The 18484-nt window shown below is 37.8% G+C and overlaps 1 protein-coding gene across 3 annotated transcripts in view; it reads left to right on the top strand.

Moving 5' to 3' along the window:
* The window catches only part of GRID2 (glutamate ionotropic receptor delta type subunit 2), an 805832-nt gene that overhangs the window by 563439 nt on the left and 223909 nt on the right, over window positions 1-18484 (top strand). For all 3 annotated transcript variants that reach the window (XM_040555872.1, XM_040555874.1, XM_040555875.1), the window contains 2 exons: window positions 7624-7797; window positions 12297-12458. In XM_040555872.1, coding sequence (XP_040411806.1) covers window positions 7624-7797; window positions 12297-12458 — 336 coding nt within the window. The remainder of the gene's footprint in view (window positions 1-7623; window positions 7798-12296; window positions 12459-18484) is intronic.

Genomic DNA, 18484 nt, shown 5'->3' with positions numbered 1-18484 from the left:
CTTTCTATATGTTTAGTATTCAGAAATTAGTGTCTGTATAGAAGAAATTTTGCTTTCTGAGAGTTATTTGCACCTTGTAGCAGATAAAACAGCAGAGCAATCAAAGTGGTTACCACTCTAAACTGTCTTCTCTGCTCCAAAACTTGTCCTTTCAGCTGTGACTCCCACAGCTAGAAGAGCTGAGTGATGTATGCAAAGACACATGCATCATCCCTTCTTTATTTTATAGTTTTGTAGGTAAAATGGGTGGAAGCTGAGATTAAGCTCATTCTCACAAGCTATGCTGCAAATCATAGTCATTAAAATCTTGTCTGTATCCCATTCAAAGCTGTCAGCTTTGACAAACGTGAACATGTTTAATGCCATGCAAAGTAAACTCTTCAGCTATTTTAGCTTCATCTGCTTCTGGACCTAAATCCATATCCCCACTTAAGTAATTTACTATCAAGCTCTGTTTGTTAACTCTGGGATTTAGACTTGATAATCCTTGTGCATCCCTTCCAACTCAGGATATTCTGTGATTTCAAAATGCTAATAATCTCAATATTTTGTGCATGTAAAGATCAGATTAACAATAAGATTAGCTTGTGATATGGAAGAAATCATGTTTTGCTCTACTTTTCCTTTGGGTAAATGAAAACTATGTTCAAATCACTACATTCAAATTACACAGAAATATAAATATTTCCTCAATGATGAATCTTGCATGATATTATTTATTTATTGCAACAGTTTACCAGTTCAGTACTAAAATCACAATCCCCTCGCTTCAACAGTGCAAGATTTGGAAATGGAATAATTTACAGGACCCCTAGTGTGTAGTATATAAAATATACTTCACACTCAAAGCCAGTCCTTTTGATATGGTTGTCCATTAACTGTTGATGACCACAGTACTTCATATGACTGTGAAGTGATCTGAGAGCTCTGCCCGTTTTACTGCAATTGGTTACACAAATCTTCTGTAGTGAACATGGACATCCATGATTGTGTTTGTGTATTAGCAAGATCACTGTCAACAAAGTAACTATAACAATGCTTCTCTTGCCATCTAATTTGAAATTTTAAGATGCTCTAATAGAGTGAAAATGCATTGTTTTGCAAAGTCTACTCGTGACAAATTCCTTGCCATGAGATAAATAAACTGTCTTTCCCCCTTCACTGTGCCACGGGGATACAGCATACTGAGTATAATAGCATGGAAGGAAATACCACCTTCAGTTTTGAGATTGTGAATCTACTTAGGTTTTTGAAGTAACATCTGTTATTTTAATTGCTTGCTTTAAATGCTGTAATGCATAGAAAGAGTTCCTTAATTTTTATTGTACCATTAGATGCTATTTTAGGTAATGCAGAAAATTTGCTTGAAGACTGTATCAAAACGAAAATGCATATGTGGGAGGAGGGGAGTTGTTCCTATAAAATGAAAGGATTCATAATTTGCTAAAGCATAATACATCTTATTAGTCCTTTGCAAATAATACAAATCTTCTCTGCCTGATCAGTTCATTCAGTTGAGGAAGCACTCTCCAAATAAATGTTCCTATTTCTTCAGGGCCTTAAAGCAGATGGTACAATTCTGTATTTAAAATTTGCAGGAGTCATAGATTTGAATGTAATCATAATCAGATATGCCTTAACAAAATGTGAGAATGGATTTTTTTCTCTCTCTCTGCCTATCTTTCTCTCTGCTTTCTTCTTTTCCTCTGCACAGTAGTAAGTGTAACCTTAAAAAGCTCCGGGTAGTAAAATTATATTTCTTTATTACTCTTAAATCACAAATGCACAGTAAGCCTAGATTTTATTTAGTGGAACCGAAGAAGGGACATTTCTGTGATTGTCATCAGTTTTCCTTCCTCTGCTCTTTTTTTTTCTTTTTAATGAAAGAAATGTCCCTTTTTAAATTTTAAATCCATTTCTGTCTCAAGCATTTTGCCTTGTTAAAGCATTCAGGGACATCATAATATGCCCAAGGCTGCCACCAGTTCTCTATTACTATTGTTTACTCAAGGTGACTCTAAAACACTTTACACTGCCTACAGTAGCCGTACAGGAGGTAAAAATATTAATGCTGCTACAAAAGATTGGTCGGGCTTCATCTGCAATAATATGCATGACTATGACCAACTGTATTAAAATAAAACTAGAACAAGTGCACAGAGAAGCTGATTTGTGTGAGAAGAGACTGGAAAGGTTGGCTTGGTTACCCTATGAAAACAAAGACTGAAAGGGGATATGCTCTCTGTTTACATATTGAGTGTGAATAAATGTATCCTTTTCAAGGAATACAGAGGACAAGGTTGCCACAAAAATAAATGAGTTCAAAATTGACCATGAATAAAATGAGGGTGAAAGTTAGTAGTAGGTTTGTAATTACCAGAAGTGTCAGAGTCTGGAAAAACCCCTTTGAGGAGAAGCATGTTTAAAAAACTAAAACTATTTTAAAGAACAGTTTATTGGAAAAGATCCAGTGACAGGTTTGTCTGTTATAGCACAGGAGAGTAATGGAAAATCTATGAGGCTGCATTCAAAACCTGCCTTCAGATCACCATGTGTTTTTCATAGGAGAGGGCTGGTCATCAACTGATGCATTCGACTAGTTCCATTGTGTTTTGGCCCATTGAACTCCAGCACTGAACTTCAGCGGGATCAGGTCCAAAAATCATAGCTCAGTTCCAGAAGCTCATGTAATTCTACATTTGAATGTGGATAATTGATTAATATTAGTGTTAGAGTCTCATTTCAGCCCTTGGGTTTTTCAACAGTGACAGCAAGTCAAGTGTGAAATGCCACCTTGTTTGGTATACCCTCCTTCTCACGCTGATGACAAAGCTGCCAGGTCTTTTTTTCAGACAGGTTAGAGCTGATGGACATGGGAACATTCTGCACATCGGAATGGCTTTCCCTACTTTCTCCAAATGCTCTTACATTATTTTCTCTGTCAAAGTTAAAAATATATATGATTCTTTTTCTGCCCCTTTTTCTCCATCTTATCTCCCTGCTTTTTCCTCATCCTCCCCAGAATCTAAGAAACTCAGTGGAGATGTAATGGGGCAAATGCTTATGCAGGTCAAGATGTTTCTTAACTTGTCTTAGAGCTACATCTACTTGCACCTTTCCCTCAACTGCTCCTCTTTTGAAAGTGTTGAGGAATACAGGAAGGGCATAGCACAAGTACTGTCATGCTCACCACTGCTCCTGCCAGGCAAGAACAGTGGCACCTCAGAGGCCTAAAGGGGGGGGGGGGGGGGGGGGGGGGGTGCGGGGCGGGCGTGGACACCGCCCCCATCCTGCTGTGGCCCCTGCTTGTCCTCTCTGCAGCCAGCTTTCAGAGGAGGAAGAAATATTCCCCTCTCGGAGTGTGATTAAGGATGTGCTGAGAACATGGCAGTAGAAGTAACTTCTGGAAAATAGGGTATGTCCAATACATGATGAGCTCTGGAAGCATCTTGGATGAAAGTTAAGATGCATCCTTAAGGAAAGATTCTTGTTTGGGGCTTATTACAGGAGCAGATAAATAATGTGGATAAATTCTTTCCCTCCATGTCTCTCAGTAACTGTACAGTTGCTCTATGGTGAATAGTAATTCTGTACCTAAATTGCTTATCTTAAAGAAACCAAGCTGAACGGCAATATACACCAGATGCCCAGTCTTATTTCCCACTGGAGTATGTGCCTGATATGTTGAGATGATCCGCATCAGTCCCCCTTTTTCCATTTCATCTGCAAAGACCTATTCATTTAAAATTGCAGTCCTTTCTTTATTTGCTTGTCTACTAGGGTGAAATGGACATCTAATTTTATCCATGTTCAATCTGAAGAAGGACCACATCCCCCTTATTCCAAGTTCAGACCAACAAAAGAAAGGTTTGGAACTATATCTTGTACTTTGGATCTTTCCAGAAAAACCCACAAAACCTAACCTAAAATTATACAGGTGCCAACTCAGTTCAACTTGGCCAACTTTGTGATTTTTTTGACATTTGGTACTTGTATAACAGATCATCTGCCATCCCCATATCATTATACTGTATCCTCCTTTGAAGTGCAAATGAAAATTGTTTCCTCTCATACAATAGTTGCTTTATATAGTTTTCTTAAGTCAGATCCAAAATTCAAGAATGAGAGATGATATTGGAGAGTCATTATATAAAAGGCTCATCACTCTGCCAGTGCCAAGTATTAAGAAACGACAAAGAAATACATAGCAAATGACTGAAGCTGAGTTTGGGTTTGCATGGCATTGCTTTCCAGTTAACCTAAAATTTGAATTTGTGATATAATCAGTGGAACTCACAGCACTTAAAATGACAGTTATGATTCTATTGATGTTTATATTTTAGCACCACAAGAAAATCTCTATGATGTTTGTATTCTGTTATTAGTTCCCAGGTGGTATGTAAAAATATGAGGTAGCAAATTAATAATTAAAATGCATAAAAATGCTGATTACAGAAGAAAGAAATACACTTTTGAGAGAGAAAAGATAAATGTTTGAGCAGCTGAAAGTTAAAATCTCTTTTACAGTATTGTTTAGCAAGGTAACATCACCATGCAGGTATAATTTTTTACATTATTAAAACCATTCTAATAGTCTTGCTATTACAGATTGGTCACAGTATGTAATGAAACCAGACAAACTTCTTGTAAACGCTCCAGGAAAGGATATAGTTTAAAATGAAGATAAGATTCTTGAACTCTCCTTTCTGATTTTATTAAAGGAATTTTTAAAATAACACACGCTTTGCTAAAACAGCGTATTTTTTTAACATTACAGCTAGTGAAATGATACAAACTAAATGAAAAGACAGCATCTTAAGCTGAGAGAAACCATTATCTATGGTACATTAAGGATTAATCGACCGGAAATGCAAGATATTACAGTGGACACAGCTGATGCCATGTGTTATTTTTGTTTGTGGAAAAATCTATATTTCATAAGGAACATTAATAACAGATGCATTCAAAACTATGGCAATCTGTGAAAAGGAATAAAATAGTTTTACTTTAGTTGAGAGAATTGAAATTAAAATTTACATCTCACATGTTTTTCTTCTGAGATTTAAAGAAAATAAATGCCAATATGTCCAAACCAGATGTTCCAAAAGATTACATTCAAGGAACTTTAACTGAAGACCCAGGAAAAAAACAAATAACAACAAAAAAAAACCACAGGATAGTTGTCTCAGTATTTGAAGAGCTTTGTTTACAGAAACTTTGGCCACCTTTTCACAATAAAGAGTCTGTAATTTGCATTCAAATCTATTTCCTGCTTTCTCCAAAGAAATGGGTTTAGAGATCAGGACACTAGAGGCAAGAATGACAGTGGTGTTTAGTTGCAGGCATAACAGTGCAAAAGTGCAAAATTCTTTCAAGAGAAGCTAGAAATACACAAATGAGAATCAAATATTCAATAGATTGTAGGTGTATGCAAGGGTATTTTAAATGCAGGCTGCTAAAGGGAGCTCCTCAAGCACTTTCCGTACAGGGGAATTAGGCCTGTGGCTAGCGGTGTCCCCCAGGGGTCAGTACTGAATCCAGTGCTACTCAACTTACTCATCAATGACCTGGATGAAGGGACAGAGTGCACCCTCAGCAAGATTGCGGAGATACAAAGTTTGGCAGAATGACTGACACAACAGAGGCCTGTGTGGCCATTCAGAGGGACCTGGACAGGCTGGAGAGTTGGGCAGAGGGGAACCTCACGAGGTTCAACAACGGCAAGTGCAGGGTCCTGCACCTAGGAAGGAATAACCCCAGGCACCAGTACAGGTTGGGGGCTGACCTGCTGGAGTGAAGTTCTGTGGAGAGGAACCCGGGGGTCGTGGTGGACAAAAAGTTAACCATGAGACAGCAGTGTGCCCTTGTGGCCAAGAATGTCAGTGGGATCCTAGCCTGCATCAGGAGAAGTATGGACAGCAGGCCAAGAGAGGTGATCCTCCCCCTCTACTCAGCCCTGGTGAGGCCACACCCGGAGTATTGTGTGCAGTGCTGGGCTCCCCAGTACAGGAGGGACGCAGAACTTCTAGAGAGGGTCCAGGGTAGAGTCATGAAGGTGATTAAGGGACTGGAGCATCTGTCCTATGAGGAAAGACCAAGTGAGCTGGGCCTGTTTAGCCTAGAGAAGAGGAGATTGACAGGGGATCTTATCAACCTCTACAAATAGTTGATGGGACAACGTAAAGAGGATGGGGCCAAACTTTTCTCGGTGGTGGCCAGTGAGAGGACAAGGGGTAATGGGTATAAATTGAACCACAGTCAGTTTCATCAGCATTTGAGGAAGAACTTCTTTAGGATTTGGGTCACAGAGCACTGGAACCGGCTGCCCAGAGAGGTGGTGGAGTCTACCTCTCAGGAGATATTCAAAACCTGACTGGATACAATCCTATGTAATATGTTCTAGGTGCCTGCTTGGGTGGGTGGGTTGGACTAGATGATCTCTGGAGGCCCCTTCCAATCTCAACCATTCTGTGATTCTGTAAATTATCCCAAAGTTAAATGTCTGGGAAGTTTTGGGGCGTCAGCTTCTGTTATTAAGATGGGTTATGGACAAACAATTAAGTATGATGGAAAATAAATTCTATGTAAAAAAGCTGAACAGTTTTATACATTGTTTCTCCTTCTTTGCAGAAAAATAGACACAGATTGCCTTGAAAACTGCAGGTGAAGTTATTTAAGTTCTTGGAAACAGCCTGTGTATATCAAATGCCAAGTTTTTATGTGCAGGTTGAAGTTGGTTGTGGTTGCCCCTGAGCCCGTGCTCCTCTCTATCCCTACATTCCCTGAGGGTCACATCTTTCAATGGTGTAAAATATTGTGTTGCCAAACTGCAGGAATTCTTACTATGTAAAGAACTGTTTTCTGATTTCCTTAAGTTAAAGTTCCTGCCTTAAAGTTAACCTTTTAAGCTTGCTTCACATATTAGTGTATATATTTAGTAATTTTTTCCTTTGAAGTGTTTGTCCATGGAGCTGAGAGTTCATCTGTAAGCCTTAATAGGTACCCTATGGAGTAAAAGGTTGGTTTTAAATTAGGTTTTGTTATAAACAAGCACATACACACCTGGAATGCTCTAATGCATTTTCTTCGCTCTTATGGTAAATGATGTTCACTAAGTTGCACATTCTTGATATTCTGTTTCTAGGAAATGAACACTTAAGACCTGAATAATTATCTGTACCTTCACAGCTTCTAAGTAATGCTACACTTAGAAATACATCATGCTATGACTTCCTACCGATTTACACACAATCTGCCAAGAATGCTGTGAAACACTTTTAAGTAAAAGATCAGAGGTAAAAGGAGAGGGGAAAAAAAAAAAAAAAAAAAAACAACAAATGAAACAATTAAGCCGAGTTACACCTACAAAGATTCAGGGAGGTTTGGGTATGGTATATTTTAGACTTTTGCAATTGTTACAAGAGTGGTAGGACAGTTGTAATAAGTATGCATATGTTCTTCTTGAGACTATGGCAGAGCTCAGCAATGGCCATGTAGCAATCATACATCTCTTGGTCCTCTCCGTTTATTTATTCATTTATTTATTTATCATTTATTGGTAAACTGGTAACATTTCTGTGTTTTAACTTTTATGCATATTGTCTTCCTTGCCTTATCTTTCAGGAAATAAATGATTTGGATGTGCAGGAGCTGGTGAGAAGGTCAATTGGAAGATTAACAATTATTCGACAGACATTTCCAGTCCCCCAAAACATAAGTCAGCGCTGTTTCCGTGGCAACCACAGAATATCTTCATCACTGTGTGATCCGAAGGACCCTTTCTCCCAAAGCATGGAGGTAGTTCATATACTGGTCTATTCCCAACACGAGAGCTGTCTTTTTAGAAAAGTTCAAGGTTTTTCCCCCAAGGCTTAGTGTAATTTAATGTTTATTTTTCATGTCCTATCTGACATGCAGTTTAACATTTCATGGCATGACAGGGAAAAATACTTGGGCAGGGGATGATCACAATTCTGATGGACAAGAACAAATCGCCCACTTCACAAGTGAGGAAAAAGCAAAAGAAAGCCACGCGATCTCCATACAGTGGGGTATTTGTTTTGTTACACTGCTTGAATTTTATTTTTGTCATCTCCCAGTGAAGAATTTTCTCCCTATAGCCAATGTTTTTTAAGTTGCTGCTCTTCTCTGAGCCATATGTGTTGTAGATAGGAAAGCTTTCCTGGGGACTGCCAACGTCATTTGTTTCAAGTATTTTCATGTAGGCACCTCAGTCTATCTATCCCCCCCCACACACACGTTAGGCTTCATGATGACAAAGCTATGGCAAATCAGGAATGTGGAATTGCCTTTAAAGGTCAGTTTCACTTTTTCTTTCTTTCTTTTTTTTTTTTTAAGGTCATTTATGAACTGGTGAAAAGATGACTGTATTGGCATCGGTGCAGGAGGAGCATATCTGACTTAGTAGTAAAGAGAGCAGGCATGGCGCCAAAAGGAAGGAGTGAGAGAATGGGAGAGAAATAGCAGGGTTTTAAAGAGTGACTTTACTTGCTTAAAATGATAAATCTAAGGAGAAAAGGAGAAGTGTGGCTTGTCTTTCCTTGTTTCAGGTTAACTATAAGAGCTATTGCTTCACTAATTGCTCACAAAACAGCCAGTAAGTGCCTACTGATGACATGAAAAACTTCAGCCACAGTACACTGCACAGTGGTCCTATTAGTGGTCTTAAACAGGGCTGCATAAGTTCAATGGATGCATAGAATATCTGTAGGGGCTATTTAGGAACTGTGAAAAATTTTTAGGTTGTGCTGTTCTGTTGTGGCAGTGTTGTCCTAGGGGAAATTTTTGGTAGTCTATGGATAATACATAAAAATGGAGGGTGTGATTACGTGCAGCCACTAGAGATTGCAAGGAACAGTTTTCATGAACTGAGCTACTAACTAAAGCAATGTGAAAAAAAAAAAAAAAAGAAAAAGAATCTTGTTAATAGGAGGTTTCACATTTTGTTTGTTTTTCACTTCAGCTTAACTCTCATTTCACTTCAATGGTGAACTGACTTTAGGAAAGAAAAATTCTAGAAATCTTTTTTCTTTTTCTACAAATTGGCAAATTCCATTTAATGTGTTAGATGGGACGTTATTATACCTTAACCTATGCTTCCTGATCAACTTACAGCTTGGATAGCTGTAATCTTCCTATCCAAAGCTTTTATAACATTTCAGTTCAAAGGAATGATGAAATTTTAGTTTAACTGTTTGCACATCTCAGTTTCTATGTTCTTGCTTTCCCTGAGATGGCTGCTTTTCATTAGTAGCTAGAGAAACAATACCAAATAGTGACAGGAAGAAAAACTCTGGCGTCGTTTCCCCTGTGTCTTCATATGATGCACAGACATTCAAGTAGCTTTGGGGTTTGTTTGCTGTTTCTTTGTTGTCCCCAACAATATTATAAATTAACTTCTATTCCAGTGGGGAGTTGGGACAGTTTATAAATTGAAATTTCTAATGATTTTTTAATGCCATCGAAGTGTGACTAATCAGAAATATTCTCTGGAAATCATGAGGGTGGATTTCTTTTTTTTTTTTTTCCTGAATTACTCCCCCTAAAGGCTGTGTGAATAATTAATTTTTTCAACACCTTAATTAAAACACTGAAAAAGATCATGGTGAAGGTCTCTCATTATGTCTCTGGGATTGGCCTAGTCAAAACAACAATTGCTACAAATTTGTATCACTTTGGAAGCCTCAAAAAGCACAGGAAGTCAAAAAAATTGATTCACAGAATTATTTACTACCATTATCCTTTCGTCTAAAAGCTCTGTGCAGTAGTCAAGGTATGAGTAAAATCAGCATAGTTAATGCAGATTAATCACTCCTACGTAGTCTGATTAAAAGAAATATCTTTCTTCTACACTTTGGAACAAAAATTAACATCTGAATTTTGAATTGCATCAAGAGGAAGTTATCCAGTTAGCTTGATAATGCAAGAGTCCTGCCATTAGTCTGAGAGACTTGGAATGGATAACGTAGCAGTAATGGATACCACGCAATGAATCGAATGTCCTAGGAAATATATGTGGAAAATGACTAGAACTTTCAAGTGACTTTAAGTTTCAGCCCCACTGTGTGTGTTGGCACAGGTACTAAAGGAGCATACCTCTGGCAGTGGAATGGAAGGCTGATTGAGAACCAGAAATTAGTTGTAGTGTCTTTATCATTGTGTTATCAGTGATTGATTTCTGTAACTGCTGAGGTGAACTATTAGTAAAGGAATAACAATGCTTAATAATTGCTGAACTCTGTACTCTTGAGCCCTATTAATACTTGATGAAGGCCCAGCTATATTACTCTTGGATTAGTAAGTGCATCCTTCCTGATGAACTGTGACAAGAGTCTTCTATTCCCATGATATTAGGTTATGGAAGCTACCTTGAAAGCAATGTCATTTCGCTGGGAAATGATGACTTGGCATTTGTAGTCCTTCATGTATCAATTTAATCTCATTAGTGGCCTTATTGTCTGTGCTCTCCAGAGTTTTGTGTGGTGGTTGGTTGTTTTTTTCCCCTTTAGTGAAGGGATATTTAAAATAAACATATCTCACAGCATAGTAATAAGTCCTTCTCTCTCCCTCAAACAAATGTCCCTCTGGTGATGACTTCTTTGGGGAAATATGGTTTTAGCTGAAAGGCTTTAACTCCTTTATAGGTTTAGAGAATAAATAGACAAATCATCCAAGTTATTTTAAAAACGCTCAATTAATCTGAACCCAGATCCTCAGTCCGTGCTTCTAATCCTGTCATGCACAGTGATGCCTGGCCTGTGCATCTGCAGGAAGCAAATTAATTCCTGTGCGAGTACTGAAATGGAAATAAAACCACTGGAGTCACGGAATGAGCCTGAGTAAGAATTAAGAGCTGTATTCCAGAAACAGGGTGTGAAGGATCACAGTCATTTAAACGAAAAGTAAAATAAGGATCAGAAGTTCTGTGTGTTTGTGATATTAATGTAAAGGCAATAGGGAATCCTGGGAGTTTATTGGGAGGGGAAAAAAGCAGACCATGAGATCTTCTTCAGTAAGATGTAGAAGGCAAAATGCCCCAGGAAATTCTGGCCAGCTAAGGAGGTAGATCACCTCTTTCCTGGATGCTCTGCAGGGAAGGAGTCTGTCACAAAACCTTTCTGTGAGAACTGTACAGAGCAGATTGCAGATGACACAGGCAAAGCCAGCATAAAGATGGAATTTACATAAGAAAATAAATAATAATAATTTTAAAAGGCTATATGGAAAGGATTAGACAGGAAGAAAGGCTTTTTTTTTTTTTCCCCTATTTTAAGGTGATTTGCCAATTAACATCTTAGATCTTCAGCATTATTGTGCTTCCTTGGCATATACCTGCTCCCAGCAGCTGTGGGACTTTCCCAGTCTTTGGATATTTTCACAAGGTGGAATAAAGGTATTCTCCACAAAGTTGGCATAATTTCCTATTGTAAGCTTCCTTCTGTTAAGGTTTTCAGCTGATCAGCTGTATGTCAGTACAACTGACTTTGTACTGTGTGCATTTAAAAGTACATATATAGAAATGGTACCTGGGTAAGTGGAATTGGCACACGGGTAATTTCTTTTCTTGAGTTCCACTGCCTTCTCACTGATACCAAACTGGAACTTCCTGACACTGCGTGCGTGTAAATATGCTCACAGTGAAACGTGAACACACATAAACCATAAGACCTTGGTCCTGCAAGGAATTAACAGCCATTGCCAAATACTCTGACAGAAAACACTGTAAATTTCAGAACTAACATGCAACTGCACACAGCGGAAGATTTCGCTGGGTCAGATTTTGTACTAGAAATTGCCTCCATCAGAATTGCCTGCAAAAATCAGGAAAAATAAACATGCTGAAATTATTTAAAAATTTTCAGAGTTGCTGTTTTTCAAAAGAACAAACAGCCTTGAACAGATTTTGATGGTGTCCAAATGTCTGGCAACTGAAAAATTGAAAATTCCAGGCAACTGGTTAAAAATAAAAAGAAGTCTGCTTACAGTCACGAGCAGGGCTTTAAATCCTCCAAGTGGAGCTGTGCCAGCTATTGGACTGCCTGTACTTTACGTGTGTGTAGTTTGTCTCTGCAAATCAATTGTAGCATTACAGACCTTAGCTGCTATTTCTACCAGAGCCAAGGAGAGGACTTTTTGACTCTTATGGTTTCTTCTTAAAACCAAATAAGTCGTTTAATTACCAAAGGATTATGAGAGAGGCAAAACAAATGATAAATTCTAGCTGCTGGCAGGAGACCACAAATAATATGCTAACACTCTGTTTTCAATGTCTGCAGATTTCCAACCTGTATATATATGACACTGTCCTTCTGCTGGCGAATGCCTTTCATAAGAAGCTGGAGGACAGGAAGTGGCACAGCATGGCCAGCCTGACCTGCATCAGGAAGAACTCTAAGCCCTGGCAAGGAGGACGATCCATGTTGGAAACTATCAAGAAGGTACTTTTTTCCAGTATTTCATCATCTTTGATTTCTAAAATACTTGCAGTAGAATTTCCATCTGAGATGTGTACTGTCCTTGCCAGTACCAGTAGTTGTTTTTTGAAGCAAAAGTTTTGATATGTCTACAATTTTTGAATGAAAACTCTTTAACTGTTTTTCTTTTCTATGTCATAATGAGTGTATTTGAAGTGAAATCAGTGAGTTTGTTCACCAAAACTATCAAACACTAGTAGAGAATAATATCATATTGAAAAATTATCACAGATTAGGAGGTAAACCAGAGAAATGTACTATATTTATTATTTGTGAAATAAAGAAAAAAAAAGTTGGACAATTACAGGACAATTACACTCAGCTGGTGTTCTGTGGAATTTGTTGTTGCACTGCTATTGACATTAATATATTGGCATAATAGAAATGAGAGAAGGAAAATGGATGAATATGGAGTCATCTAGTCTATACCTGGCCATTGCAGAACTATTTCTTAGATTAGATAATAGATTAGACGGTGCTTTATCCAATGTTAAGTTCTCACTATTTCTCTGTGATTATTACTTCATACCTAACTCATGCTTATTCCCCAAATGATTTTCCTATTCTTCAGCCCTTAAGTATATTTCTCCTACTTATTCCCTTTCTTCATGATGTTTAAAGACTCCACATACTTAGAAAAAATTTTCACAGCCTTCCAGGTCAGCATTTAGTCAAAATATGCATAGGTTGGTTGTTTACCCTTCCCTGTAAGTTATTCTGTTCAGCCTCCTTATGTTATTGATGTCTTTCATAAAACTGTCTTCTCATTCGTCTGCATGTACTTTCTGGTAATGTGTATTTACATTTAAAGTGCTGGCAGTGCCTGCATTGTAAACACCAAAAAACAGGACAGTTAAAAATAAAAATAAAAAATTGTGCTTTAATTATGTCTTTCATTAAAAGGACATAAAAATAATTTTAAATATAATGTTGTTTTGTGAAGTTGCTGTTCTGTATTAGGTCTTTACAGCAGAAATTATGATGATGTAGGCAAAATGGAAAGCTCTTTGGAACACTGCATCCCCCCCACCCCAGGTCCAATCTGCATTAGCTCCCAAATAATGGTTCAAGGGCTTTCTTTGGTGGCTGTCCTCAGTTACCATTCTAATAGTTGGAAGTCATGAGACTGCAAGCATAATCCAGGACACATTTCTTATTACAGGAGCAGGATATGGCTATAAGTGGCTCTAAAGAGTATTGCAGGGCAATTTCAAATTCACATTTGGCAGTCTCTTGTATTTTAAGCTACTTTACAGGCAAGGCTGATTCTGGAACTTTTCTTATCAACTTGCACTTTGTAAATACTGTGGTGCACTTTTTCTTTAATAAACTAAGCTGTTCCTACTTACTCAAATCCAGATAGGATGCCTGAGCCAGAAAAGTCAAAATACCCACTTCCATGTTAGAATTAGAATTTGCTATCTAAACTGAAGTTTCAGGCAAACTCTGGTAGTCCTGCTAGCAGTTGTAAATTTTAGTTTTGAAGTGCTCCACCATGAAAAGGACTGCTGACTGTTTTGTATTTACAAATATTTGCTTGCTTGTGACGTTTATGGATGTGAGACTGATCCTGTTCTCCTACATAAATGTCCTTCATGCTGTGTCTCACCACTATTGCATCTTTTTGCATCTCAAACAGCCAGGGTTTATTCCATTTCTGATATGTTGCCCTAACTAGCACGTCCAGTTTATCTTCTTCCAATTCCCACCTCTTAAAATGGTGTGATTAATAAAATAAATTCCTTCTGTGGACTTTCACACCAGAGCCACACTGTCTCGAAGATCTTTTTTTGCAGTACTTCACCCTGAAATGTGAATAGAAACCATCAGTAAAAATATGAATGCGTTCAAGAAGGCAAGAGCAAGTTGAGGTTCAAGGGATGTGGTCAGCTTGGTAGAAAGTGAATTGAACACTACAGAAATTTGTGACGTGCAGTTAACCAAACATTTCCTGTTGCTTTTGGGTTCCTCTACTAGTTGAATGAGATGGCTTTGACAATAAGCCATTTTGCAGGTGTAAATGGAAGTGTACAAATGTTTCTTGCACGCTGCATTGTGATGACTAAGATGAATTTATGGAAGCAACATGATAAAGTTGAAAGTCAAAAATAAGCCCAAAACTGCAGGCATAAATTTCCTGTGTGGATACTAAAGATTGCTTCAAGGTGCTGGAATTGTACAGGAAAGAGGAATTCTGCTTCAGTTTTGTGATCTACTTTCCCTTTGAAAGCACTGACCCGGTTATTTAGAAGAACTTCAGGATCACAGTTGTGTACTTTTTGTCTCCTATCATTGTGGAACATCAACTAAAACCAACAAATTAAAAGCATTTCTGAAAACCCTTTTCCTTAATTTTAATCTTGAAGGAAAACAGGAAAAAATGGCCATGTGGTATTTAAGTGGTTTCAGAGTAGAAGATTCTGCATTTTCATCTTGAAATCACCACATTTCAAAGATGTAGTGCATACTGGAATAGCATTGGAAAACATTGCTATGGCTCAGAGCAAAGATACACTTGACATGTGCCTTAAATGTGCCTTGAAAAAGGATTCCCACCCCCTGCACAGTTTTAACTGTACCTTCATAACAATCTGTGTCGCATAGTTGGAATCACAGTCTTGTCCCATATCGCCCCTCACTGTAATTTCAGTGGATGGTCAAGTACAGTGGTGGCGGGGAAACAGTTAAGGAATTGATGCCTAGTTCCAGACTGCCTGCCTTAGAAAAGGACTAGCAGTGAAGTAGCTGTTCTCCTTGTCAGCAGCAAAGTGGAGGTAATGTTGACATCTTACTGCTACTCACAGCTTCTTGCCTCCAAGAAAGCAGAAAAATGGGTTCTAGAGGAAGCTTTTCCAGAAGAAAATCTGTCTTCTAGAATCAGAGATCATGAAATGGGAATATCTGGCAGCATTTTAACTGCCAAAGGAATCTCTCTCTGATTTCTGGAGGGAAAATAAGAAAAGAGATGGGAAATCTGTATAAGCTATACACTGAAGAAAGTAAGAGAAAAGGTTGCTGATGTACCTGCAGCCCCACTTGCTAAAAATAGCAGAGTTCTGGAAGTAAATGGAGAAAATGGTTTCTTTGTGATTAATGAGCTAGTATGGAAGAGCAGGGAACAAGGGGGGATTAAGTAGTTTCAGGGATTTCTTGAAATAACAGAATGGCTATCTGAATCATTCCCTATTGTAACTTGTTACTTTTCATTCTTGAATACTTGATTCCTGGGTCTCCATTCCTATAAACAACTCCAAAATCTGATTTACCGTGTGATTTCAGCTGATTGGACAGTCTAAAAAGCCACTAAAATTAATAATAATAATAAAATAATCTAATATCTGTTTCTGTCCATTCTGGAACTGAATAAATAATTAAATTAATCAGGAAATACAATCCTACTAATGAATTTGGACAGCTCTAGCAATTAGACCAAAATTCACTTCTGCAATAGGAACTATCCCCAAATACGTGCCCAGTTTTTTTTTATTTCTCGGTTAAGCTATTTCACTGTGAGAGTAATAAGTATTAGTCGAAAATAATTCTACTGTTGGAAAAATTAATCTTCCTGAATAGCCTGAGAATAAATGTAAGTAGGATTATATGGAGGATCAACTCTGAAAAAATGACATCAAGTTACTGCATATATCTTCACTCTCATTTACCTGATCTCTTCCCAGTCACATTTGCTTAGCTCGCTGACAAACAACAAATTTTTAGTACTAGCAGCAGCGTAGAGCTGTTCCTTTGTGGAAAATGTGCTGCAACTTTGCTATTTCGTGAATCATGGGCAAGAATTGTCAAATGGTTTGGGTCTCAGAATTGTCAGTCATGTTCAGGGATGACATGAAAAAAGATGCCAAATTTTTCTTCAGACAGTGGTGTACACTCTTTTTGCAGGCGCCTGAAAACAGTGTCTTTAGCTGTAATAATTTTATTACATATTTTAATAATTTTTTCAATATCAGCTTTTTAAATGTGAAAATCATATCTGATGCTTACAGCATTTTTTATGCCTATAGCCACACTTTTTTCCTTTTTTTTAATTGCAAAATAGCTAGTGTCTGAGCATAACCAGAATTTGAAAAGCAGCTTTGTGAACAAGTGAAATATTTTGTAACTGATGACTGGCAAGCTGACATTCCCATGTGAAGTCCTGACTACTGGGTAAATAGTACTTTCTTCAGGGACTTACTTACAGTATAACAGTGTCTAAGCATATATAAATTGTAGTTTATCTTGCCAGTCTAGAGGGGACTCAAGTAGGCTTTGACTATATTGCCAGCTTTATAATAGCTCTGCGAAGCCCAGAGCAGTAATCAGAAACATAAGTAAAACATTTTTGTCCTAACAACTGACATTTCACTCTTTGGTTTTAAATGTGTCAGGAAATTGCATGGTTGTGGCTCAACTATAGAAGAATTTTAGAGTAGATAATAAATCTTTTTTTTTTTTCCAAATAGCATTGTTTCTGTAAGTTAAATGGAATGAAAAATTTATTTGGCTCTTACCCATTATCTTAATTAATGCAGACATAGTTTGAAAAAACCTCATCAGGAAGTTAGTGGATCAGTAACTGTCATACGGATTGCCATTTCCACTGTGATCTCTTTCTACTTTGCATTAGAGGGGGGATATAAAACACATGCAGTAAATCAATGAAGTGTTTGAGGGATCCACACTGTGAGAGACTAATGTGCAATGTATGCAGAAAAATGGGAGCAGTGTCCTGAAGCTCTCACTAGGCCATATGCTGTGCCATTCCCTCAGCGATGAGCAATAAAACAAGCTCATGTGCCAGGCAAAAAAGGTTGTGTGGGTCAACAAGAACCAGCAGATTTCCATTACAGGATTTCCTGGCCTGTGGGGCTGAGGCAGCTAGGCAGGTCACAGGTGGAGCTAAGGTGTCAGGACCTCTAAGACGTTTCCTATCAGATTTTACTGTTGTTTTTCATTATATGGGTGGTTCCACACTGTTTTGCCTCTGTTTCTTCACTTTCCAAGCCAGGAGCATTTCTATAGAATCTGAGATCTTATTACACTTATTTCTGGTGTACACAGCGTAGGAAAGAAAACTCTAATCAAAGACACTCTTACATGACAAATCTTCAAAGCATGAGAAAATTACCAAATAGATGAATGAGAAAACTTGTTGTTATGGTTACTGCTGGATTTCAGACAGATAAAAATAGCTTACGGACATGCAGTTTGTATCTTGCCCCAACATTTACAGCCATTTAACAATCAAGGAAAATAAACTTACACAATGGTTTTGGATAGATTCCATTTCAAAATCCAGTAGTACATCTGTTGGCCTGTACTAGTTAGGGGCCATGTCCAAAGAAACCTGTGTTTTCATAAAAGGTGGATTTCATTGCTTCAGGTGTAACCGAGGTGAACTCCTTCTCTAAATGATCTTTTTTTTGATCATATTTTCTCAAATAGAGACAGGAGTCACCAAAAAAGAGAGAGCAATTTAATATTTTAGTCTGAAGTATCAAAAATCACTTACATTTTAGACATGCTTGTATCTTCATGTTCCATAAATTACTAGGAGCACTCTCAACCTGGAAAATTAAGTAACTTCACTTTTCTAACTTTAAAATCCCTAATTTAAAAGCACTTAGCAACAAAATAAGTAAAAAAAAAAAAGAAAAAAAAAAAAAGAGGTTCCATACATACTTTCTGTTGTACTGAGCATGTATGTTAACAGAACTTTTTTGTTTCCTATTTCCTTTCTTTTATCATTTCATTCCAGAGTTTTCACTTGCTATTTCTAGACATTGCATGGGGCTAACTTGAAACCGTTATCCATCTCAGGTGGTCTATAACAGTCTAATTAATTTTCATACTCAGACCCCCATGTTCGATTCACGTTGTGGGGGCAAAGTTTCAGGAAGTAGAATAGGAAATATGAAGTAGAAGTATAATAAAGGCGGTATATGGTAACAGCTCAGTGGTGCCGGAGTAGGAGCAGGTGTAGGCTGTCCGGG

This window comes from Cygnus olor, chromosome 4 (genome assembly GCF_009769625.2).
Source record: "Cygnus olor isolate bCygOlo1 chromosome 4, bCygOlo1.pri.v2, whole genome shotgun sequence".
NCBI lineage: Eukaryota > Metazoa > Chordata > Aves > Anseriformes > Anatidae > Cygnus > Cygnus olor.
This window is presented reverse-complemented; position numbering and strand designations above follow the sequence as displayed.